This window comes from Sus scrofa, chromosome 15 (genome assembly GCF_054392235.1).
Source record: "Sus scrofa isolate SSC_HxYL_T2T_F1_AM1 chromosome 15, Sscrofa_HxYL_maternal_Yorkshire_Landrace_v2.0, whole genome shotgun sequence".
NCBI lineage: Eukaryota > Metazoa > Chordata > Mammalia > Artiodactyla > Suidae > Sus > Sus scrofa.
Genome location: NC_139397.1, coordinates 139,276,092 through 139,302,602, shown reverse-complemented (window position 1 = coordinate 139,302,602; position 26,511 = coordinate 139,276,092). Strand labels below are relative to the sequence as shown.

The 26,511-nt window shown below is 39.2% G+C and overlaps 1 protein-coding gene across 3 annotated transcripts in view; it reads left to right on the top strand.

The window, feature by feature from the left end:
* LOC110257090 (uncharacterized) overlaps positions 1-22,988 on the top strand; it is a 58,420-nt gene extending 35,432 nt beyond the window's left edge. The window contains exon 4 of one of the 3 annotated variants that reach the window (XR_014830000.1): positions 19,028-20,926. Coding sequence is in view for 1 of the 3 variants with exons in the window: in XM_085000222.1 (XP_084856348.1) it covers positions 19,028-19,225 (198 nt within the window). In the remaining 2 variants the exon portion in view is untranslated. Of the gene's footprint in view, positions 1-273; positions 1,501-19,027 lie in introns of those variants that run through there. The other 2 variants (XR_014830001.1, XM_085000222.1) reach the window with 2 other exon arrangements.
* Positions 22,989-26,511: the final 3,523 nt, after the last annotated feature.

Genomic DNA, 26,511 nt, shown 5'->3' with positions numbered 1-26,511 from the left:
GTCTTTTCCTCTGAGAGCAAAATGGTTTTATTCCCTTGTTCTGAGTGCTTTAACTGTCTCTTTTACTGCTCTGGCTCTATTTTATTAACCTCAGGCTCTGTCTCACCTGCTATCCCAAATGTCTTAGTAGATAGAAAACAAAGACAGTTTTCTTCCGAAGAGCAAGTCAAGTGCCAACTGCTCAGAGAATATATTTTTCACACAAACTCTCCCAACACACACAATGGTAATGGCAACCATGCTACAATATTAAGAGCTGTCATTTTTCCACAGCTCCCACACATTCCAAGAAGCTCTTGTCTGGTTCACAAAAGGCCCCTGGCCAGAGGCTCATCAACAAAGACAGAAGGGCCTTGAAAGGTCTAACAAGGCAGAAAAGGGTTGATGTTCCCCCTCCATGGAAACAGCACAGGACTTGAAGAGCATAAGCCTTCCTGAGGGTAAACCACAGCTTACTCTTGGGCTCAGACAATTTGTGGGGAAAGTTGTAGGATGTTTCCAAATTAAAGCACACATTTAAACCATTCAAATACTTCTAAAAATTAAAGTTATATCTGAAAACCATGTGTGTGGTTCTTTCCATAAATGTCTACAATCAATTACCATAATTTTGGTATAGAGGGGCTGTACCAAGGAATATTTTCCCTTGACCATCTTGACAATCATCCCAGTTAAACTTGTTTTTTTTTTTTTGTTTTTGATTTTTTTTTTTTTGTCTTTTTGCTATTTCTTGGGCCACTCCCGTGGCATATGGAGGTTCCCAGGCTAGGGGTCCAATCGGAGCCGTAGCCACCAGCCTACGCCAGAGCCACAGCAACGTGGGATCCAAGCTACGTCTGCGACCTACACCACAGCTCACGGCAACGCCGGATCGTTAACCCACTGAGCAAGGGCAGGGACCGAACCCGCAACCTCATGGTTCCTAGTAGGATTCGTTAACCACTGCGCCACGACGGGAACTCCAAATATTCTTTTTTTTTTTTTCCAGTTAAACTCGTTTTTACTTTTATCACTTATTATCACCAGTGATAAGTTTCATTTTGAGACTACATGTAATTTTTATAAAATTTAACTTGTTTTCCACAGCCTTTTTTACAAAGAGAGGAGCCATGCATGATTTTTGTTCTTGTTTTTATCTAGAATTACATGTTCCTAAATGAAGTATCATCAATTTTATTTTCTTGTTTCATCTCAATTTTTTACTTAATCATTTACACTGGCTTTCAATATCAACAATTGACTCAAGTCTGATTCTTCCTGATAAGATTTTAGAATAAGCTTTTTCTAGGCATTTAAAATAAATAATATTTACTCCTTAAAATAAATAATATTTAAACATAATTTCTTTCAGTAAATAAACTTTAAAGGGTATTATAGACTTCTATAACTTCAGAATATCAATTTCCAAAATATATTTGAATATACTTGAATGTATACAAAAGTGATACCTTGTGAAATTTTAGAAATGTTGGTTGTGGAATTAAACGAAAACGTTTATCTCAATACTTGCTATTTTGCTTATGTAGACTTTTCTGAATTTTTTATTCAATTTAGATTTTAATGTTCTTAAAAATGCAATGACTTAAAAACTTTATTTTTTTGTCTTTTTGGAGTTGCACCCAAGGCATACAGAATTTCCCAGGCTAGGGGTCAAAATAGAGCTGCAGCTGTCAGCTTATACCACAGCCACAGCAACACCAGATCCAAACCATGTCTTTGACTTACACTGTAGCTCATGGCAACGCTAGATCCTTAACCCACTGAGGGAGGCCAGGGATTGAACACATATCTTCATGGATACTACTCATGTTTATTACCACTGAGCCACAACAGGAACCCCTAAAAACTTTTTTGAAAAGCCAATTCTACTGAAAACCAAAGAAGGGTTATAATCCTCTAAGTATCTTGTATTTAAGTATATTTAAATTTTTCTGACATTTATTTTCTCATCGTAATGGACAAGATTTTGATTAAAGCCAGAAGCCCATCAGTCTCACAAAACAAACAAAGAAGTCCCAAAAAAATGTGTGAGTCCTTGCTTAAACAATCTATCTAAATTTGAATTTGTGAGACCCGATCCTTCTCCTTCTCTGGCCAACTGACTTGTTTTCATCCTCGAGTTAGCAAGAGAAGTAACAATGCCAATAAATGGAGCCCAGCACCTCACAAACACATCCATCTCACAGAGGGAAGGATTTGAACATTTCTATGTATATCCAAGTGCAAAGAAAGGAGCAAAGTCCTTTTACGAAAGCAGTCACAGCAGTACCAGACAAAGTTCAATGAGTTACAAGTTTCAACAAGCATCTCACCATGAAGAGTTAATGCCAAAACCCCACATAGCACTGCACATCCCTCATTTGGCCAGCCATCCTGAAAACCCTCCACGTAACTGGAAAGAAATTCTAAGATTAAGCTCCCTGACATCACGTCACATGATATAGAGATAACTAATCTAAAATAGGATTAAATGCAAAGAATTCCATTACCGAATGATGGATTTATTGTTGTTAGTGGGTTGGGGACACTGGATAGAAAATAGTTGGAGCTGGACTAAGGTTTTAAAGAATTGAAGGTGAGGAGTTCCTGTCGTGGCACAGCAGAAACGAAGCTGACTAGGAACCATGAGGTTTCAGGTTCAATCCCTGGCCTCACTCAATGGGTTAAGGATCTGACACTGCCATGAGTTGTGGTGTAGGTCGCAGATGCAGCTCAGATCCTGTGTTACTGTGGCTGTGGTATAGGCCTGCACCTGTAGCTCCAATTAGACCCCTAGCATGGGAACCTCCATATGCTGTGGGTGCAGCCCTAAAAGGCTAAAAAATAAAAAATAAAAATAAAGAATTGAAGGTGAGCTGGAAGCTACAAAACCACCCATAAAGTCATTTAGGAGCTTCCCACTCAGCAGAGAAGGCGCATTCAACACAGCACAGGCACTGATTGAAGAAAAAAAGGAGGGAAGTCATTCTTATACCACACCGGTGTAGACTGCTTCTAAGCTAGTTTTATATATAAAAGTATGGTGATAGCCATAATGACTTTGTGTGGATCTTATGAGGTTACAATGAGACAATATCAAGTAAATGCATGTCATGTCATTCAGTAACTATAAAACCAAGGGGTAAGGGAAGGAAAAGCAAGAGGGATGGGAGCAGAAGAAGAAGGGGTTTGATATAGTGAGAATGATAATCTGGGTTCCATCAGTGATACTCTGGGACTATGCTTTGCTCCATAGTATGGCTAATGATTTAGATGTTGAACTCAGCTGCTGAAAGGGACAGGAATCACTGCTTCTCCCAAGGATGCCAGGCACATGGTAACTTCTCAGAGGATATGACTGAACAGGTGGCAAATGGCAGCGAGACATGCTCAGTGATGCCTGGCAGCTCACATCCATCCAAACAGCATCACGGGAAGATCTCATTTCCTGGGCCCCGGCTGCTACATGAGCCCCTGTCAACCGAGGAGAGAGGCATCAATGAGACACTCCTGCAAACATCAGCTCTGCCTCTTTAAACCTCCCTGGCCTTTTAAGTGCCTGAATAACTGCCAATTATTCATTAGAGAACTGATGCAAAATGTACCCTCCAATAATTTTAGGAGAGATGGGTAGTTTCTGGTTCATTGTAGTGCTCAGTCACTTCTGTCAATAGTGTTTCCTGTTGGACATGCTGTGAGTAATGGGATGTGGCAGCCTTCACTTCATTACCCAGTCTGAGAACACCCAAGAGTAATGCCAAGAGGTCACTTAGTCTTCGGCCAGCTGTGCTTCCTTTCCCAATATCCACGTTGCAGTCATGGAGGCAACCTCTAGCTCCTCCAAGCTTAACTTCTTATGAATGGCAGTTGGGAAAAAATCCTCATGGTATTATAGAATGGTGGTTGGGGCATGGAAATGGAGCCTAGATTCGAATAATGTCTGCTCATTAGCTGAGTGCTTATGAGCTGAGTGGCTTATGAGCTGAGGGGCTGGGAGCTCAAAATTTCTGATGTCAAAGCCCTGGCCCTCCAATGTGGCTGTATTTGGGAAAAGGGTCTTTAAAGTGGTAATTAAGGTTAAATGAGGCCATAAGAAGAGGCCCCTAGTCCAATGTGACTGATGGCCTTATAAGAAGAGGGGTGACAGCAGAGATGGGGGTGCACAGAGAAAAGGCCATGTGAGGACATAGAAGGTGTCCCTCTGCAAGACAAAGTGAGAGGCCTCAGGAGAAACCAAACCTGCAACACCCTAATCTTCACCTTCCAGCATCCAGAACTGTAAGAAAAATAATTTCTTTTGTGGAAGCCTTCCCTGAGTGTGTGGGTGGTTTATTTGTTTGTTTGTTTGTATTGGAAGCCTTAGCAGACTAAGACAAGTAGGATTTCAAGCTCAGTCTCAGGTGCCTTCTGTAAGTGGAGATAATCATAATACCTCAAAGGGCTGGTGTGAGGATGGGAAAAGATGATGCCTATAAATGAGGGACCAGTGCCTGACACAGAGAAAGGGATCCATACATGTGAGGTATTGATTTTTCTAAAACTCATGCATGTTTTAAAATGCATCATATGAGGTCTAGAGAAGTTAAACCACAGCTCAAAAGCAGTTAGCTCTTTGGCAAGCCCAGTCTGTGAGCCAGGATCCTCAGGGTCAGGTCAGATAAGGATGAGGGCTGTATCATCATTATCTGGTGTCATCCAGTTCATCCCTTACAGCAGCTGCCTTCATTTCTCGTTCCTGACAGCAATGTAGGGTCGTGGTTAAGGACACAGGATCAGTGCCTAAACTGAGTTCTGACCAAAGGCAAGGTACTGTTCCAGGTGCTGGGGATTCAGGGGTGCATGAGGCAGGCAAGGTCCCTGCTGTCGTGGGGCAAATTTCTGCCAGCAGGAGGCAGATGTTGACTGAGCGTCACAGAAGTATAATCATTTCAGAGAGGGCAGAGGTCTGCTGAGAGTGACTGTGAACAGGGTGACAGGGAAGGCCTCTCTGAGGAAAAGCCGCCCCAGCCAGGACTTGAAAAATGAGAAAGAGCCAGAGATGACAAGATCTAGCGACTTGAGGCTCATGGAACAGGATGTACAAAGTCCCTGACGCAGAATCAAGCTGAGACACTTAAGGAATAGTAAGAAGGAATTGGGATGGCTAACTTTCTTTAACACACCTTCCCATGCTGCTTCTTCTACCTAGAAACCAGGTGTACTTACAGACTAATGACCAAGAGGTGGTCATTGTCATGATGGAAAAGAAAAAGAATCCATGTGGAAACCCAAAGTGAGGGCTGATTCAAAGAGAAAAATCAGAAGAAAGGGAAGATAGTATCAGAAATTGCCCAGTGTGAGCAGAGACAGAAACAGTGCATACTCAGTGAATCAGAGCAGGGAGGGCCCTGGAGACGACCTGCCTCGTTTTATTTTTTTTAAGTTTTCGAATTAAATTATGGTTTATTTACAATGTTCTGTCAATTTCTGCTGTACAAAAAGTGACTCAGTTTTGTATACACACACACACACACACACACACACACACATACATACTCTGTTTCCCATATTAGCTTGTATAATGTTCTATCACGAGTGATTGGATATAGTTTCCGGTGCTATACAGCAGGACCTCATCACTTATCCACTCTAAATGTAATGGTTTGCATCTACTAACCCCAAATTTCCAGTCCATCCCATCCCTCCCCACCCTTGGCACCATAAGTCTCTTCTCCATGTCTGTGAGTTTGCTTCTGTTCCATAGATAGGTCTATTTGTGCCATATTTTAGATTCCACATATAAGTGACATGATTCTCTTTCTGACTTACTTCACTAAGTATGAGAATGTCTAGTTGCATCCATGTTACCGCAAATGGCATTATATTGTTCTTTTTTACAGCTCAGTGGTATTCCATTGTATATAAGTACATCTTCTTCATCTGTTCATCTGTCAATGAACATTTATGTGGTCTCCATGTCTTGACCACTGTGAATAGTGCTGCAATGAACATAGGGTAGCATGTTATTGTTTTTTTGGTTTTTTGGTGGTTTTTTTTTGTTTGTTTTTTGTTTTTTTTTTTTTTTGCTTTTTAGGGCCACACCTGTGGCATATGGAAGTTCCCAGGCTAGGTGTTGAATCGGAACTACAGCTGCCGGCCTACATCACAGCCACAGCAACACAGTATCCAAGCTGCATCTGTGACCTATACCACAGCTCAGGGCAACGCCAGATCCTTAACCCACTGAGTGAAGCCAGGGATCGATCCTGCATCCTCATGGATCCTGGTCAGGTTCATTAACTGTGAGCCACAAAGGGAACTCCTGAACATGCATCTTTTCAAATGAAGGTTTTGTCCAGATATATGCCCAGGAGTGGGATTGCTGGGTCATATGGTCATTCTATATTGAGTTTTCTGAGGAACCTCCGTATGTGATTAATGCACACAGTGAGACATTGCAGAACCAAGTTTGGAATGCAGGCCTCCAAACTTGTAACCCAAACAAGAGGCACATTTCCCCCTTCCTGATCAATACTTCCCTAAGGGCCTGTGAGATGAGAAGCTGGGGTACACTGAATCAAGCCAGAAAGTAACACCCATACTTCAGGGTTTTATGATAAAACCAAGGTTTGGAAGAACTAAGTAATTTTCCCAAGGTTGCAAAGTGAAAAGTAGTAGAAAATGCCTAAAACTGTAATTTATCTATTTTCAGTACCTGAACTCTTAATTATGTGCTGAACAAGGAGGTGTTTTAGCACCTGTCAGCCACGCACACACAGGCTCATTTCTGATGCTTAATGGAAGTCATAGCTCTGACATAAGGATGAAAATCAACAAAGGCAAACCCACATGAAATTACAGGCTCTAGGTAAAGTAAGCCAAAATCCAAAACACCTGAAGAAATTAGCAAGGACTCTCACTCAGCCTTTCAGATTCAGCTCCCCAGGGAGAAGCATATTTTGATGTCGTCCTTTTCACTCCCTATTTTTCTCCCAGCAATGCCTCTCCCACATGCTGCTCCAGCCCCCTACACCTGCCTTCATTTTATATATATATATATATATTAGAAATTCTTATTCTAACTTATTAGAAATTAGAAAATTATTCCAAGTTATAAATAAGGCAAAACACCTTTTGTGAAAGCCAAGACAATCAAGACTTCTGACATGAAGCAACGCCACTGAAACCCAGCATTCTGACAGCTCTTCAGCGTTACAGGGCTGTACTGTAACTATGCCCTCTCATTTTGCCTCTTTATTTTTTAACATTCACAACCCTAAGCGCCCACTAGAAACAAAGTAAAGGACGGCCTAGAAAAAAAAAAAATGACTAAAGGGCATTCGTAGCCCCCAAGCCAAAAGCTCTCTACAGACCCTAATTCAAAAGTTGAACCATTTCTGTTCCCACTAAGAAATAGAGACCCAGATGTAAGCAGCTTTAGACTCATACTTTAAAAATCACCAAGAATGATGCTCTGTTTCTACAGCACTATTTTACATGCTTGTTTTATGAGTCTCTTGATGCAAATCTAAACCTTGAGCATTCTTCCACAAACCATTAATCTTTGAAATATAATTCAAGGAAGAGGCTATGTGGCAAGTGCTAGCATCCAGAATTGATGAAAAGCAAAGGAGGCCTTGGGTGTTTAGAGAAAAAGCCTTCAGGCTAGGGCTGTAGGAATAAACTCCTCCCATCACCATGGTAACACACACAGAGGTGACACAGCCCCACGACTGCATCCCTTCATTTCTCCTCTGAAACTGGAGATCATTTAGAGTTATGTAGCAAAGAATAACAGGGAAGAAATAAGGGAGAGAAGGAAGGAAATTTTAAAGGTATATATTATTTCCTAGAATAATTATAGAAATTAATAGTTCCCTAAGAAAATTTCTATCCTCTTTTTCCTCTTTTGTGGATTCTCCCCCAACTGAAAAAAGTCAACTATGCTTTCCAGACTTGAACAAACTTGTATTTATTGTGCTAATATCACCTTACCACTATTTTGTTGAGCACATGGTATTTACAGAGCACTAAGTGAGATTATAAAAGATGGGTAAAATACATTGTCCCAGCATCAAAGTGAATACCATCTAATTGAGAAATAAACTAAACATTCTAGAAACCCTAGCCTGGGAACTTCCATATGGCCCCGAGGAATGGCCCCGAGAAGCAAAAAAAAAATCTGTGGTACATAACTTCTAAAGGCAGTTCCATCATTTTCTTTCCTTTCTACCTGCCTGCTGCTCCACTTTTGAAGAGGTGGAGTCTTTTTCCCCTCCCCTTCTAACTGGGAAAGATTTGTGACTTGTGTTTGACCAATATAACAAAAGCGATATTCTGGGACTTCTGAGTCCAGGCTTTAAGAGGACGGCTAACTTCTGCTTACCCTCTATGAGGAGCCAGACATCACATAATAAGTTCAACTACTCTGAAACCACCATGCTCTGAGGAAGCCCAAGCTAGCCATAGAGGAAAAGAAAAAGAGAGAGAGAGAGAGAGGGAAGCCCCACTGGCCACTATCTGTTTCAGTAATGCACCAGATTTAGGAGTAAAGAAGCCATTCTGGACATTCTAGCCCTAGCAGACCAACACAAAGAAGAATCACAGAGCAGAGCCCAGACTAGATTGCAGAAAATTGTAAAATAAAGGATTGTTATTGCTGTTTTAAGCTGCAAAGTTTTGGGATTCAAGTGGGATGATTTGTAAAACAGCAAGAGACAACTGAAACAATCCCAAAGCAACACTGAAGGCTAATATTTGGTAGTACATTTAAATGTTATTTTTAAAAAAAGCTCCTATTGTGGCACAGCTGGGGCATATTCACAGCTCCAGGACACAGGTTCGATCCCTACCTGGCACAGTGGGTTAAAGGATCTGGCATTGCCTCAGCTGTGGCATAGGTCACAACTGCATCACAGGTCTGATCCCTGGCCCAGGAATTTCATATGCTGTGGGGTGGCCAAAAAAATTAAAAAAAATAAATGTTATAACAGAGAACTCCTGGGATGCAATTTATTCAGAGACTAGGGGCTTAAAATGCCATTCACTGGTCTAAAAATTTACATATGTTAATTCATTTACACTCCACAATCACCTATATGAAGGATATTCCATTACTATTCCCATTCTTATAGGCACAGGGAGGTTGCCTGACCAAGCACTTAGTGACAGTTAGGATTCAAATGCAAATGATGAAAATTAATCACGCTACAGCAGGTTCCCAACCCCCACCTCCTGAACCAACTGGGCAAGAGAGCATGATATTTATTATAATTGCTTCTTGACTGATTTAATTTGATTTTCAAATAGAATCCAGTGAAGGTAAGAAAAAAAGAGGAAAAGACATTCAACCCCTCCAGAACAAAAAAAAAAAAAAAAAAAGAGAGAGAGAAAGAATTAAGTAGAACCCAGGATTTTGTGCAACATGTTAGACATTCACACACTCAAAACCTGAACCCACTATTCCCCCCAAAACCAAAAGTGTCTGGAAATAAGATCTTGGGGAATTGGATTGTTGACATGGCCAATAGAGCAGAGGTGCCTTCCTTTCCTCTTATGTCCAGTTCCCATAAAATGCATAAAATATTTTTAATAAAAAGAAAATCATAATAACAGAGGAAAACAATAAAGAACATCATTAGTAAATCAAAAAATTGTAGGGATATATTAGAGAAGGAAGACAAGTGGTGTTAGACAAAGGGAAAAAAAAAAGGCTAGAGAAAGTCAAAACACTGTGTGAGGAAACACTTCTGAACTGGTTCTAAGAGTGCTCTAAATTCAATCTATAAAGAGTAGGAGGAAAAACTAACTAACTAAATAAATAAATCATCAAAACCATATGGTACTAGCACAAAGACAGAAATATAACTCAGTGGAACCGGATAGAAAGCCCAGAATTAAGCCCACACACCTACAGCCAACTCATCTATGACAAAGGAGGCAAGAATATACAATGGAGAAAAGACAACCTCTTCAGTAAGTGGTGCTGGGAAAACTGGACAGCCACACGGAAAAGAAGGAATTAGAACACCATGCACAAAAATAAACTCAGAATGGATTAAAGACCTAGATAAAAGACCAGACACTATAAAACTCTTAGAGGAAAACATAGGCCAAACACTCTCTGACATAAATGACAGCAACATCTCAGATCCATCTCTTAGAGTAATGACAGTAAAAACAAAAATAAACAAATGGGACCTAATCAAACTTCAAAGTTTCTGCACAGCAAAGGAAACCCTAAACAAAACAAAAAGACAACCCACAGAATGGGAGAAAATCTTTGCGAAGGAATCGACTGACAAGGAATTAATCTCCAAAATTTATAAACACCTTCTGCAGCTCAGTACCAAAAAAACAAACAACCCCATCAAAACATGGGCAGAGGATCTAAACAGACAGTTCTCCAAAGACATACGGATGGCCAAAAAACACATGAAAAGATGTGCAACCACTTTACACCAGCCAGAATGGCCATCACCAAAAGTCTACAAACAATAAGTGCTGGAGAGGGTGTGGAGAAAAAGGAACCCTATTACACTATTGGTAGGATTATAAATTGGTGCAACCACTGTGGAAAACAGTATGGAGATGCTTCAGAAAACTAAAACTAGAACTACCATTTGATCCAGCAATCCCACTTCTGGGTATCTATCCAGAGAAAACCATGACTCACAAAGACACATGTACTCTGATGTTCTTTGCAGCGCTATTTGCAATAGCCAAGACATGGAAAAAACCTAAATGTCCGTCGACAGAGGAGTGGATGAAGAAGACATGGTACATACACACAATGGAACATTACTCAGCCATTAAAAGGAACGAAATTCCGGCATTTTTAGCAACATGAATGGACCTAGAAATCATCATGCTAAGTGAAGTCAGCCATACAATGAGACACCAACATCAAATGTTTTCACTGACATGTGGAATCTGAAAAAAGGACATAATGAACTTCTTTGCAGAACAGTTACTGACTCACAGACTTTGAAAAACTTATGGTCTCTAAAGGAGACAGTTTTGGGGGGTGGAGGGATACAGCGGGGTTGTGGGATGGAAATCCTATAAAATTGGATTATGATGATCATTGTACAACTACAAATTAATCAATTCATTTAGTAATAAAAAAAATTTTTTAACTTAAAAAAAAAAGAGTAGGAGGGAGCCCAGACATCACTGGGATCATTAATTGAATAATTGCATCTAAAACTTATGCATTATCATTCCTCATCCTTTTCCCATCAACATGCAATGAAATGTGTATGTAGATAATAAATAAAACTTTAGCATTTCCCATTGTGGCCCAATGGGGTAAGGACCTGACATCTTTGGGAGGATGTGGGTTCAATCCCTGGCCTCTATCCAGTGCGTTAAGGATCCAGTGTTGCCATAAGCTGTGGTGTAGACATCAGCTGAAGCTCCAATTTGACACTTAGCCTGGGAAATTCCATATGTCACAGGTATGGCCATAAAAATAAATAAATAAACAAAGCTCAGCAAATATTTTTAGTAATCATAATAGTGTGAACAGGTAAAATTTCCCTATTAAAAGACAAAAAGCCCCATATCCAGTTTAAAAATATCTATTTTCTATCTTCAAAAAACACACCCTGAGAAAAATAAAACATGACTAAAGATGGAGAAAGAGAATTATATCAATGAAGAAGCAAATGTGGCAACATTAATATCAAATGAAATGTAATTGAAGTCAAAAAGTATTAAAAGGGAAAACTATGGACCTCATTTTGTTTATTTTTAAGAGATCATACACCAAGAAACTACAGCACTAAGATCAAAGACCTTTATGCAAATAATAAAATAGCTTCAAGTACCATGTCTTCAAACTGAAATTCTTCTAGTGAAACCCATAAAGAGTACACATAGTTCACTCTACATGCTTCATTCCCACTGAGGCTAGGCAAGGTGGTCCTGAGGGACTGCTGAGGACACTGGCTGCCCTGTCTGAAGAGAAGAGGGGAAAAAATGACAGCAAGCAACAGTGTTTTCTAGATTGGAACTGTGTATATATATGAGCCTTGTAACAATGGCCAAGAGGACTTTCGTCAACTTCACATGATTTGGGGGCCCTGTAAAACCTGGCACACCCCAAGCATGAACTCGTGCAGTTCTGTGTGTGAAGTATCTTTATACTGGTCTGGACAGTGGTTGAATGGGCCTCCTTGCAGGGGGAGAGACAGTCCTTCTTTGAGAAATCTAAGCCTGCAGCAGTAGAAGAGTAAGGACACATGCATGAAATGGATGATCAAGGATTTCCCATCGTGGCGCAGTGGTTAACGAATCCAACTAGGAACCATGAGGTTGCAGGTTCGGTCCCTGCCCTTGCTCAGTGGGTTAACGATCCGGCGTTGCCGTGAACTGTGGTGTAGGTTGCAGACGCGGCTCGGATCCCGAGTTGCTGTGGCTCTGGCGTAGGCTGGCGGCCACAGCTCCGATTCGACCCCTAGCCTGGGAACCTCCATATGCCGCGGGAGCGGCCCAAGAAATAGCAAAAAGACAAAAAAAAAAAGAAAGTCTGAGTCAGCCCAAGGGAGGGTGAAGTCCAGGCCCAAGCTTTTCCAAGTTTGGGAGTTTAAAAATATTTTGTACTTTTCTCTCCTGCTGCTCTCTTTGTGTTAAATGATAAGTATGCTTGCTCACATTTTAGAAGCTAATTCTTGATGGTAATTTCCAGCTTCTTTCCTGTAAATTTCTTCATATCCTAAGTACCTATTTTTTGTGGTTGTCTCCGTATTAACAATGCCTGCCTTCACAGAACCTCTTTCCTCCAGGATTCTCTAGCATGTCACACAATACAAAACAAATAATGCCTCCTCTCCCATAGGGAAATGCAGCTGTCTCTACAACAAAGCATGAGCATGACTCAACAGGACAATAGAACCCCCACCACACGAGACCAGGGAGGAACGATATGAATATCCTGGCAGATACCATTAGCTAGAATGCCTAGGGGAATCTAAATAGGACATGTGTGCACAGTTGCTAGTCTTCTTTTGCTATTGCTGAGTCCCAGAACTCAAACATTGCCTCTTCATCTTTCCCAACACTGCTCCCGCTATCTAGTTCCAAGTCATTATCACCCCATGCCTGGCTATTTGCTATGCTATTCTGAGTTGCCTTCTGTTTTTCCATCGAAGACTTGATATTGGCCATATTTGTTCAATGCATGAAGGTGTACATTGTTTTAGGAAGGACATTTTAATATTTCAAAGTTCTTGAGGGTGGTCCATGAGGAGTTACCTAATGTGACAGATGAGAGTGGATAGTGCCAAACTCTCTGTGCACTTTCTCTTATAACTTTTCATTCTCAGAACTGAGTTTTCCAGGAATATTCAACTGGGATAACTTGGATGTATGTCAGTCCAGCTACCCTGTTTAGAGGCAATGTTCTTCAGTCATCTGGGGAAACAGTTTTTTAAGTGGATAAAGTTTCAATGTAAGAACTCATTTGTGGACCACTATCTCACAGAAGCTATACATCTTTTAAGTATTTGTTTGCTTGTCCTTAAAGATAGTTTGGAAAGGAAGAAGCTAGCTCACTTAGGACCTGAGGTTTATTGTTTTATTTGCAAAATGTTAATATTCTGCAGAACTCTCTGGCTCCCAAAGCAATAGCAAAATAAGATGTGTTAACAAAACTAACAGACTAGTAGTAACCAGAATCAAAGGCTGTGAATTTAATTGCAAAAAGCGACATCCAAAAAATGAATCAGTGTCTCAGGATATGGTCAGCAGCAATCAATATCATGACCAATGAAAAAGATCAACATTCATCAAGAAATTATTTTGTCATCACAATAATGTATGTCCTCATCTAAAAACTGGACATGAGGTTAGACAAACAGTTTCCTAATGCCCTTCCAGCCATAATATTCTATTATTCTATGATTTCACAACATCTTTGAGGTGGAACTGATCATCATCCAAACTGCCCTTGCAGATTTCTTGACCTAGATGCTAGACGGTTTCCCAAAGTACAACCCAGAAGACCGATACTAGGTAAAACTACTCACTCAGGGTTTTGCTGCAACTAAAGATAATTACAACTTTATCAGATGTCTTTAAATCTTTATGAAATTTGCCATTAAACCACAGGCAATCAATAAGTATTGGAGCATGGTAAAACTATAAATTTGGAGAAAAAAATAAGACATTTGTGAAGTACCACTACTTGGCTTGAAAAGTCATTTGTATAGCTCTGGCTTGCTAGAAGATGGTGAGGAAAAACTTGAAGACAACCAGCTCATTAAAAACATCCAATTTCAGGTCAATTCCTTGGAGAAAACCACATATGTCATGTAATTGATGGGGTTCTGAGGAAGGTCAACCTTACCACATATACCACCTACCCTAATCAGCCTTCCTCAGGCCTCAGATTCTCCTGTGATTTATTCTTCTTTTAATCTCACTCCTTAGATTAGACTCTAATTAAAACTCTGAGATATTATCAACCATTACCACCTTAAAAGAAATTATGTTTTATCAGATTAGCTACTCACACATTCATCAGGATTCTATGAGAAGAGAATACAAATGGGTAAATGTTGAAAAGGAGGAAGAATGAATCCAAGTTCCAAGCCTCTGAAGGGAGGACTCCATGGTAGGAAATTCTGAGATCCTAAAATAAAGTGAGAGAAATAAAACAAGGATGGGGAAAGAAAAAGAGAAGGAACAGTTCAGTGGATTTAGAGCTACTGGGTGCTGCTCATGCTTCTAGAAAACTTTACATTTATTCTTTCATTTTTTGGAAGGCAGCTATGCTCACCACTATACCACCAACACACCACTATTCTTTCATTTTTTATCCTCAGAATAACCTGCTACTTAAACATTAGGAATCCCATTTTACACCTGATGAAATTATAGGCTCAGAGGACATAATAAATTTGTCCAAGTTTGCAGAGCTAATAAATGGTAGAGTCTGGATATAAGTAACTCCAGACACTGAGCATACTTCCATCCATGCAAGGCTTCCCACAATTCAGAAATCTTATCTCTAGGTCTTGTGATTCCCCACAGTCCTCAGCACAGCACTTTGCTATTTACTGTGCAGGCCCTTGAGGAAAAGGGGAATGGAAACACCAAAAGCTAAACTTACCTCCTCCCCAGTCATGCTTTAAACTAGTGGTTTTCAAATTTTGCATTTAATTTGTTTTCAAAAAAACCTTAAGCAAAACCTAATCCACCCACCACGGTAGCCCAAAGCTTATTCGCCAAACCACACTGTTGCCAGGCAAATGCTTCAAAACCACTGAAGAAAAGACGTGAACAAAAACTCCACAAATAATACACAAATAACCACTAAACATATGAAAAGTTGCCCCAAATCATTCATCATCAGAGAAATGCATACTACAATGTAAAAATGGAAACAACAATGTAAAACTACTATACACCTACTTGAAAAGCTAAAATTAAAAAAAAAAAACTGATTTAACAAGGATGTGGAGCAACTGGAATTCTTAAAACATTGCTAGTATAAATGCAAAATGGAACAGCCATTTTTGAAAATAGTTCGGCATTTTTTTATACTTAGATAATTACTACATATAAGCCAGCGACTTCACGCCCAAGTATTTACTCAAAAGAAATGAAAATACACATCTACACCAAGACTTGTACATGAATGTCAATAAGCATCCAAAAACAGAAACAGCTCAAATGCCCATGAACAGGTGAATGGGTAAACAAATGCGGTATTCTATACAAGATACTGATCAGCAATTAAAAGGAAAAAATTATGGATACATTCAACAACATGGACGAATCTCAAAAAAAAAAAATGCTGAGTGACAAAAGGCAAACACAAAGGGGTTTACTGGATGATTTCACTTACATGAAATTCTAGAAAAGACAAACCTAATCTACAGTGACTGAAAGCAGATAAGTGGTTGTCTTCATTTGGAGGGTGGCGTAGGAAGGACTGTGAAGAGGCACTGTGTTTGGGGCTGATGATGGCATTTTATATCTAATTATGGGATGGTTTCTTGGGTATATAAACTTGTCACAACTCAAAGAACTTACAAAGCGTATATACATTTTACCTCAACAAGGTTTTTTGTTGTTGTCGTTTTGTTTTTAATGCCACTGCAATTACTAAAGAACTGTTGAGGCAGAACGGGCCCCGATGATATAATCACTCTTGTGACATTTTGGTCCTTCCTCCTCACTGAATTTTTATTTCTTCCAGTCTCTAACTCAGCTCTGCTCTCCTCTACAGCTCCATGAAGGATGGCAACTCCATCTGTCCTGCAAAATTTCAGCCGACTTTGTTACAAAAATACCCCAGGACCTAAGCCAGAGCTAATGAACATCTTAGACCATTTGGAGGAAGAAAGGCTATTTTTTGGCTTAGGATAATTGAACTTCACTTCAAATCAGAGTCTAAGCTATTATTTTCTCTGTACTGAAACCAAATCACTCAAATTCCTGAAATTCGTCCATGGTTATTGTCTACCTGATGCCAAAATATCCTGATGAAAAGTGAAACATTCAGCCAGTTGTGTGAATTCTTTGTCCTGAAATCTAAAACCTCAGCTACTTGGCAGGATAGCAGAACAGCTGAGCAGTCAACTGATGCTTCATCTGTGGATTGAGAAGCTGTAGAATCATGCAGATAAGGTCTTCAGGAAAAATCAAAATGCAAAGTCTCAATGCCTATGCCCCTCATTGTTGACCAAGTGGGATCCACAGCATTTGAATCATGGCATTTTGGTTCACAACTGAATCCTGAAGTTCCTGCTATAGTGCCGTAGGTTAGAATTGACTCTGTAGCAGCTCAAGTTGCAGCTGCAGCTCGTACTGGATCACTGGCCCAGGAACTTCTATATGCCACTGGTGCAGCTGAAAAAAACAAAAAGAATCTTGTCCAGCTGCCTCTGTTGATAGATAAAGAAATTGAGGCAACTCCTTTTCATCCTTTAAAACCTTGATCAAATGCCATCGTCTCTAGAGAGACTTTCCCCACCTCTCCAGGATGCTCTCTACTCTGGGCCCACAGCAGACTAATACTGTATTCCAGTACTCACCTCCTCACATTCAGTTTACTTTGTAGTAGAGCGCTTCCTCCATTTACACTACAGACTACCGAAGTATAGGACTACAAGCGCTGTCCTCCCAAATCCTACCACACAACAGTCCTCAAAGCATCAGTATTGGGTGAACTCAGGTTCGGAATCTGAAAAAACTAGCATACCAGATGCCTTCTTTCTCCATATCCATATGGTAATGAAATGGTGGTAGTGAAATTCAGAAATTCTAGACTTATCATTAGTCTCAGGCACTAAAAACTAAACATCTTAACGTTTTATGTTCTTTAGACAGAGAGAAGACTAATAATGTGGATTGTAATAAACCAGCACAGATCCTGATCTATAAGAGGAATATTACAATTTAGGGAGATTAAAATACACTAGTAAATGTTTGTTATATTAATATCATGTGAAAGGTAATGGTAATAGTAACTAACATTTGAGTGTTTGCCATGTATGAGGCACTATTCTAAGAATTACATGGGTATGTATTAATTTAATTCAACATAATTACAAAGCATATTTTTGGATTTTTTTTTACTTTTTTATACAACTTTACTTTCCACTTACAGTTATTACAAAATATTGGTTATATTCCCACATTGTCCAATACATCTTTGAGACTATCTTGTACCCAATAGTTTGTACTTCTCACTGCCCTAGCCCTATGTTGCCCCTCCCCCTCCCCCACCGGTAATTGCTGTATCTGAGTCTGCTTTTTTTTTTTGTTATAGCACTAGATTGTTGCATTTTTTTAGATGCCATAGATAAGTGATATGAGCATATGGTATTTGTCTTTCTCTATCTAACTTATTTTACCTAGCATAATGCCCTCCAAATCCATTCGTGTGTTAAGTAGCATTCCACTGTGTGTGTATGTGTATCACATTTTCTCTATCCACTCATCTATTGGTTGCTTCCATATCTTGGTTTTTGTAAATATTGCTGCTATGAACATTGGGGAGAAAGCATATATTTTACCCTTATCACTAAAACTATGTGGGACTCTATACATTTTGAGACTGATCCTTATGTCTCCTCCCCTGCAACTAAAACAAAGGTGATGGATTTCAACTAAGCTTAACTGTGGTGATTTTACACACACACACACACACACACACACACACACACACACATAATCATTATGTTGTACACCTTGAAATTATATAATGTTATATGTCAAGTATATATCAATAAAACTGGGAAATCAATAAGTAAAATAGACTAGCAAGCAAAAAAATTTAATTAAAATAAAGGAAAAAAAGAAAAACAAAGAAATAAATATTTTAAATGACAGGAGTCGAATTTTCCCTAACAGTCTTTGTTTTCAGATTTCATGCCCACACCCTATCATGACTTTCCATTTTTAAAAAAACAGACTTAAAAAACTGAAAATATTCTTTAGACGCCAAATTGTTCTTCTAGAATGACATTTTGATTAACAATGGAAGGGGCTAAAAGCATGAGGGTTACATTTCTTTCAATAAAAACATGCACTTTAAAATCTAGAAGAACTGTGCTTAGGGTAAATTTATATGAGGCAAGTGTTCCCAAACTTTAGCCCCAAATATTTTCCCTCTCTGTGTTGTCTGTCACCATGGAGCTGGAGAAGATTCAGTTGATAAGGCAGAGAATGAACCTGACAAAATGAAAGCCAACCAGGAAGACTGGGCTGGAAATTTCCGTAATAAATGAAAATGGAAAGCAAAGGGATGGGTTGACTCTTTCCATGAAAGACTTAAATTCTATTGACTTGGTTCAAGAATAAGCCCCTTGGCATAACAAAATTAACCATCTCTCTCTTTTCATTCAAAAAAAATTTATGTTTCCAAGCCCTTTGGAGGTACTATCTAGTCATTGTTGTTAGATACGTAATATCTCCAACCCTAAAAATGTGTCTTGTTTTTCTCTGAATCATGCAGAGCACTAGAACAAAATGATCTTGTACACAAGACTCAAAAATGAATGTTTATTGAATTAATGAATACACTAATTCAAATGTCCTTTTCTCTTTTTTCCAGACAATTTTCTGCATCTGCAATAAGTCCTATGATGACTATTCTATGCAAATCGACAGCTATCAAATTTCCCACCCAAAGTGTCTGTCCAGCTTTATCCAAGCCACTTCTAGTCTCAGGCAAGCATCTCGGAGCCTCCTTTATCTTCCTGCTATGACCCACTTGGTCCTTGACCCCTCAGGGCCCTGGTTTTTCTTTTAGATCAGGCTTTATTCCTACCCTAGGGAAGATGATCGGGCAAAGACAATCTCAGTTTATAGCTCTATTTCATTTCCAGCAGATATTATGATAGTTCTGCTCTGTCTCTATTGAATAATCCTGAGTGATGGTTTTGGATTTTAAAAGGTTTTAAAGCTTTCCCAATCGGTTATAAGTTGTCAAACTCGAAAAAAAATATTGAGCTGAACATAAAACAGATGAATGCTCTTAAAACAGAAGAAAAAGCAATTACATAACATTACGTTTTGTAGAAAATGAGGGAAGACTCTGTAATGGAGAGTGGAAAAAATACCTGTGCTTGCATCGGGTAGATACAAGTTCAAATCCTAACTGTGCTTCTTATTAGTAATTTGACTTTGGACACTTCCTGGAGCCTCAGTCTCTTGCATGCACAATAAATGTCATAGAGCCATTGCAAGGCCTGAATGAGATTACATATTGAAAGGGACTAAAGACATATAAAGGGGATTCAATAAGTATTCATTGACTTCCCACGTATATAATTTAAGATGCAAAAGAAGTGATCCTTGAAACTATAATCCCTAAACTCTGACAATATCTCTGGTTGAGTTTAGGGGGTATAACTCAAAAAGCAATTTAATTTTTCACCTCAGTAATATATTCTCTTCACAACTTTAGCCAAGAGCACAGTTGATGTACACAGTGCCTCCTACTTGGGGAGCATAGAAATATAGCAGAGAAGTGCAATATGGATTACATTTGGGGTAGAGAACAACCACAACATAGAGCAAGAACTCACCTAATTTATCTCAAAGTCCAGAATGGGCACATTATATTTATGGGAATTCAAGTGTGTGTGTGTGTGTGTGTGTGTGTGTGTGTGTGAGAGAGAGAGAGAGAGAGAGAGAGAGAGAGAGAGAGTGCATTCAAGAGAGTTCCCCTATAACCTTCCCCTATCTAAATTCCCCTATTTGCTACGTAGGGTCAAGGAGGTCATGCCCAGAACAAACTGAGAAATCACAGAAATTTAAATTTTAAGAGCAATTAAAGGGCTTTCAAGGATAAATTTGCCTTATACTTTGAAGTAAAATCAGACCTACTTCCTATTAAAAATGTGGGTTTTAGTAATAGCTTATAAAAATTTGAAATCCATATGCCAGTTCTAGATTTTTCTCTGATTTTTGTCTTTATTTTAATAGTATTGTTTGATCTATGTGAAAAGCAAATTTACATTTTATCTTTTTAATTGAAATATAGTAATATTTCTTTAGGTGAGTTTCAGCTGTCAATGTCTGAGTATTTAATCATTCCCACCACAAAATAATCCCATTCATTAAATTATAAAGAGACAGTCAGAATAACTTAATTTTATCTGTGGTTCTTGGAGCAGCGTTTTTCTTCCAGTTTGTAACATCTGCCCCTGGTAGCCTAAAGTCATCCTTTTTTCCATGTTGAAGATTGCCACTTTGTTTGTGTACAATTTTTCAGGATGGTATATGTCTCTTCATGGACCAAGAAGCACAGGGAAGATTTTGGTGTCATTTTTAATGTGGCTTTTTATTATGATGGAAGCCTATGAAGTTTGTAGTACTAGCCAATCTCTACCAGAACAATTTTTTGCATTATCCACTCACTTATTCAAAGGTAGTATGGATCCCAGCCAATATAGGTAAAATAGTAGCATTTTCTCAAAAACCAGAAATTAAATGCAATGAAACATAATAACATCTTGGCTTTATTATGACGTTGTGACATTTTCTATATAAAAAAGCACAATTATATAAAATCATACACTCAATCAATTTTCAAGCACCTAGGAAAATTGAGTTCCTGCATAAAAATCATCCTGGAGAAATACAAAATTCAGAGCAATTCTAGATAAACGCTTACCCTATTATCTTTGGTGCCTCTTTATATAATCCAAAGGCAGAGACTTGGCAGCAAAATATTTGTGTTTTGATGTCTGCAATAGTAAAAAGAAAGTTTTACTCCCCTGAATCAGCCCTATAACACATCTTATCCAGGCAACTTCTCCAGGTTGGCTTAATAGCCACCCTGGGTGTCTTTGATGAAGAGCCATTATAAACTTAGGAAAACATCAGGCAGCCTCTATAGAAACACACATAGAAAGGAGCTCTATCAGCCCATACTACCAAAGAGATTAAAAGTGGATTTGCAACCTAAATTAAATAGAAATTAGTGATGAGTAAAAATACAGGCCCTGAGTAATTCCAAATCTTTGCATTATCCACACTATATTTTGCTTTTCATCACCAATCTTCTCAAAAGAGTTAGTTATGGTGAGTGACCTATTTCTCAATGGTCATTTACGCCTGTGATATCTCCACTGCACTACTCTACAGATTCCACCTTTTTTAGATATTAATCACCTACACATCATCAAAAGCAAGCTTCTTTCCCTTCATCTCTCTGTGGTTGGCCTTCTTTTCTCTCTGGAAAATCTTTGCTTTCTTGGTTCCTGGGCATTCTGCCACCCTGATTTTACTTCTTGGACTGTGCCTGCTCTTTCTGCCTTTCCTCCACCAACCCTCAAGAAGTAGCTGGTCCCCAAAGGACTGCTCTTTGCCCTCTTCTCTATTCCCACTTATCCTTGGCTATTTCAGCCATGCTCAGAGTTTCAAGTCCATGTATTCATGGGCGGGGCTCCTCACTCTGTCTCTAACTCCAACTTTTCTCAAAAGTTCTCATATTGATTTTCCAAATGCTTTCTGGAGATCATGTCAACACCCCCAGCTCAAAATGCAAACTCAATAGAGCCTTTCCAGGATTTACTGCACATTTTCATTATTTGCACTTCCACTGTCTCAATTATGCAGACTCAAAACATTAGTCTTCTTCCATTTCCACTTTCTTCTTCCTTCTCTAACATTCAAGGAGTTGTGGAATCATCAGTTTCAACTCCTCCCTATTTCTAGCTTGTCTCCATTTCACCTGCCCTTTCTCCAGTCCAGGTACTTCTCACCTGTCACCAGGAATCCTGTTTCCTTTACCTCCCTCCTCTATCTTCTTCAATTCATCTTACAGAATCTTGGGAAAGATTCTAAACACCAGAATGAGAGAGACTGGATTTTTTCATACAGCCAGTGCATAGTCAATCCTAAGCCTTAAACTCCTTTTTGATTTAAGCACAGCTCTGCTCATGTTAGCTTTTCCTGTCTTAACGTTTCTCTGGTCCTCAGTAATTTTTTTTATTGAAGAAATACTTTTAGGGGTAAATAATGACCATGTTGATGGAAAAAGTTTTCAGAGAGGGCTTAGGATATAAGGCAAAGGACAGACATTCTACCTATGTTTCTGAGGCCTATGAAATACAGGTCGGAGGGCAGGTTTACAAGGAAAGATAATGACTTTGAGTTTGAAGGACAGGGACATCATGGGACTATAGCCACAGGCACTGGTATCCTTGAGAGAAGCCTACACTGGAGTTGAATGATTGGGACTTGGAGACAGAGAGACAGTAGAGTAGGCTATTCATGGCAGCAACTCTGCAACCAGATTGCTGGGTTCGCATCCCAGTTCTGCTGCTAACTGGGTGAACCTGGTCAATGTTTTCCATCTCTCTATGCCTCACTTTCCTTATCTTTAGAATGGGCTTTAAAAAATCCTTGGATATTAACTTATCATGAGAATTAAATATCATGAGGAAAAATGTCTGGTATTTGGTAAGCACTAGACAGGTGGCTGTTACAATTATTTGCATAATAGTTGAAGGTGTGAGAATGAAGGAGACCTCCCAAAGAGAAAATGTACAATATAAAGAAAAGAATATGATGACAGGGAGTCCTGAGGAATTCCAGCCCAAACCAGGTCTAACTACAGAAATAATAATGTGTGATGCTGGCTCTTACAAAGTGTAGAATCCTATGGGAAAGGGTGTAACTTCTGCTAGAGTTGAGGCATGAAGACACTGTGATGGAAGAAGAAAAAGAAGAAAATTTTGAAAAAGAAAGAGAATCTCTCTGTCCAAGTACCATGCCCAGTTCTTTGGGAGAAGTTGTAAGTGAAAAAAGAAGATCGAGATGAGAGGGAAATCATTCCCTCTATATCAGGGATAAAAATATATAAGCAATGATCAGTGAGGTGTCTGTTGGTTTTTGCATCATCTGAAACCCCAATCTAGAGCTGAACCTCCAGAGTTTACTTTCAAGGATCATTGCCCAGAATGTAGAAACATCAGTCTTGGGAGCATTCTGCACTGGGAGCCTGCCCGTGACCCACTCTGGCATTGGAGCTAAGCCAAAACATGCAAAAACTAAAACTGAAAGCCAAAATCCCGTAAGCCGTGTGCACAGAACAATTACATCCAACTCTCTTTGACTATTTCCCTCCTATATATAGCTTCTTCCCTTTTATTAATGTTTCCAGTAATGTCACATTGCACTACTTTAGGGGAATGTGTTTGCTTCTGCGTGCTCAGATCCATCCTTCCACAAAGGGCAATAAGTACCAGAGTTTGACCAGGAAAAAAAAAAAAAAAAAAGCTACTTCCCAGCAAGGTTTGTATGGCCAGTAGATAGAGGCAGTACCAGTGACACAATGCTGCTCAGAGAACTCAAGGTGAAGAGCTCAAGGGAGAAAGACCCTCTAGGTATTTTGTTTTCACTAAGCCATGGCAGAGACCTCCATGGCCATACCCACCATGGGGATTAAAACTCACTGTCAGAGGACACCATCAAACTCCTAGAAGAAAACATAGGCAAAACACTCTCTGACATCAACATCATGAATATTTTCTCAGGTCAGTCTCCCAAAGCAATAGAAACTAGAGCAAAAATAAACCCATGGGACCTCATCAAACTGAAAAGCTTTTGCACAGCAAAGGAAACCCAAAAGAAAACAAAAAGACAACTTACAGAATGGGAGAAAATAGTTTCAAATGATGCAACTGACAAGGGCTTAATCTCTAGAATATACAAGCAACTTATACAACTCAACAGCAAAAAAACCAATCAATCAATGGAAAAATGGGCAAAAGACCTGAATAGACATTTCTCCAAAGAAGATATACAGATGGCCAACAAACACATGAAAAAATGCTCAACATCGCTGATTATAAGAGAAATGCAAATCAAAACTACCATGAGATACCACCTCACACCAGTCAGAATGGCCATCATTAATAAATCCACAAATAACAAGTGCTGGAGGGGCTGTGGAGAAAAGGGAACCCTCCTGCACTGTTGGTGGGAATGTAAACTGGTACAGCCACTATGGAGAACAGTTTGGAGATACCTTAGAAATCTATACATAGAACTTCCATATGACCCTGCAATCCCACTCTTGGGCATCTATCCGGACAAAGCTCTACTTAAAAGAGACACATGCACCCGCATGTTCATTGCAGCACTATTCACAATAGCCAGGACATGGAAACAATCCAAATGTCCATCGACAGAGGATTGGATTCGGAAGATGTGGTATATATACACGATGGAATACTACTCAGCCATTAAAAAGGATGACATCATGCCATTTGCAGCAACATGGATGGAACTAGAGAATCTCATCCTGAGTGAAATGAGCCAGAAAGACAAAGACAAATACCATATGACATCACTTATAACTGGAATCTAATATCCAGCACAAATGAACATCTCCTCAGAAAAGAAAATCAATCATGGACTTGGAGAAGAGACTTGTGGTTGCCTGATGGGAGGGGGAGGGAGTGGGAGGGATCGGGAGCTTGGGCTTATCAGTCACAACGTAGAATAGATTTACAAGGAGATCCCGCTGAATAGCATTGAGAACTATGTCTAGATACTCATGTTGCAACAGAAGAAATGGTGGGGGGAAAAACTGTAATTGTAATGTATACATGTAAGGATAACCTGACCCCCTTGCTGTACAGTGGGAAAATAAAATAAAATTTAATAAAAAAAAAAAAAAAAAAAAAAAAAAAAAACTCACTGTCAGGAGTTATAACCTCAGTTCTGTTTCTCTCTCCCTTATGACTTTGAACACATCACTTAACTGCTATGAGCCTTAATTTCCTCATTAAACATGAGGGACGGGCTAGATAAACTAAAAGGAAGCTTCTGGCATTCTGTGTCTCTTTAATATAGTCATACTCTGTATTAATCTGATGGGCAAGGTTATGCTGCAGTGGGGAAAAAAATGTCTCAATATTTACCAAAACTTAGATTATTATTGCTTCGTGTAAAGTCAGCTGCCAATTTGGGCAACCCGCCATAGCAATTACCTTCTATGCAGTAACTCACTCTTCCAGGCTGACACAGGCTTCTCTTTTTATTTGTACCATCTTGAACATATGGTATCACTGATAATATGCAGGTAAAGATGGCGTGTAGAGAATCATACATGGACTTTTCACTGACTCAGCAAGCATGTTACATATATCACTTCTGCTCGGTTTACATCAACCAGAATGAGTCATATCCCTGCCTGACCCCTAGTAAAAGGGGAGGAGGAGGGAGAGAGGGTTTGAGAAGTGGAAATTTTCATGTTCTCAGAAGGCAAGAAGACACACTGAAGTATATGGAATGATTGACTAACGGGGACTTGCTAAATAGCATGGAGAACTCTGTCCAATACTCTGTGATAATCTGTGTGGGGAAAAGACGTGAATGAGAATAGACGTGTGTTCATGTATAAGTAATTCACATTGTTGTACAGCAGAAATTATCACAACATTGTAAATCAACTATAATTCGATAAAAAGAAAGAAGGGAAGAAGATCTAGATATTGATAAATGCTTGTTATGTCTACACACAGCCTCCTAACCAGAACAAAGAGATTAGGGTCCCTATAAAAGGACTTTTTGTTTTTCCAGCTGCTTCATAAGCCATTTTGACAATGTTTTGAGGTCAGGAGAGAAGACATTACTATCTCTATTTTACCAATGACTAAACGTGCCCAGAAGATTGAGTAATTCAATGTTACAGAGTTGCCTAATGTCTGGGACAGGACTGGATTTTGAGCCTCTCTGCTTCCTAGTAATTTAAAGAGCACTAGATTGTATATCAAAAAGCCCGCCTTGGAACCCTGATCATTCATTATATTGAATGGCAACTTCTTGAGGCTCAACTTTCATATGTACATTAACAGTATTAGAGACCTATCTAAGAATTTCCTTGGGACGACTGAATAAGACAATCAAAGAAAAAACACTCATTACAGAGTAAAGCAAATATTAGGTGATTCATTTTGTCCATTTAATTAACACCATGGTGTCCTCAAACTGTTCAAAGACACAGGCTATATTTTTTGACATCCAGAAGATCCCGCACACAGAAATACACAACTAATATTATAAATTAACCAGAAG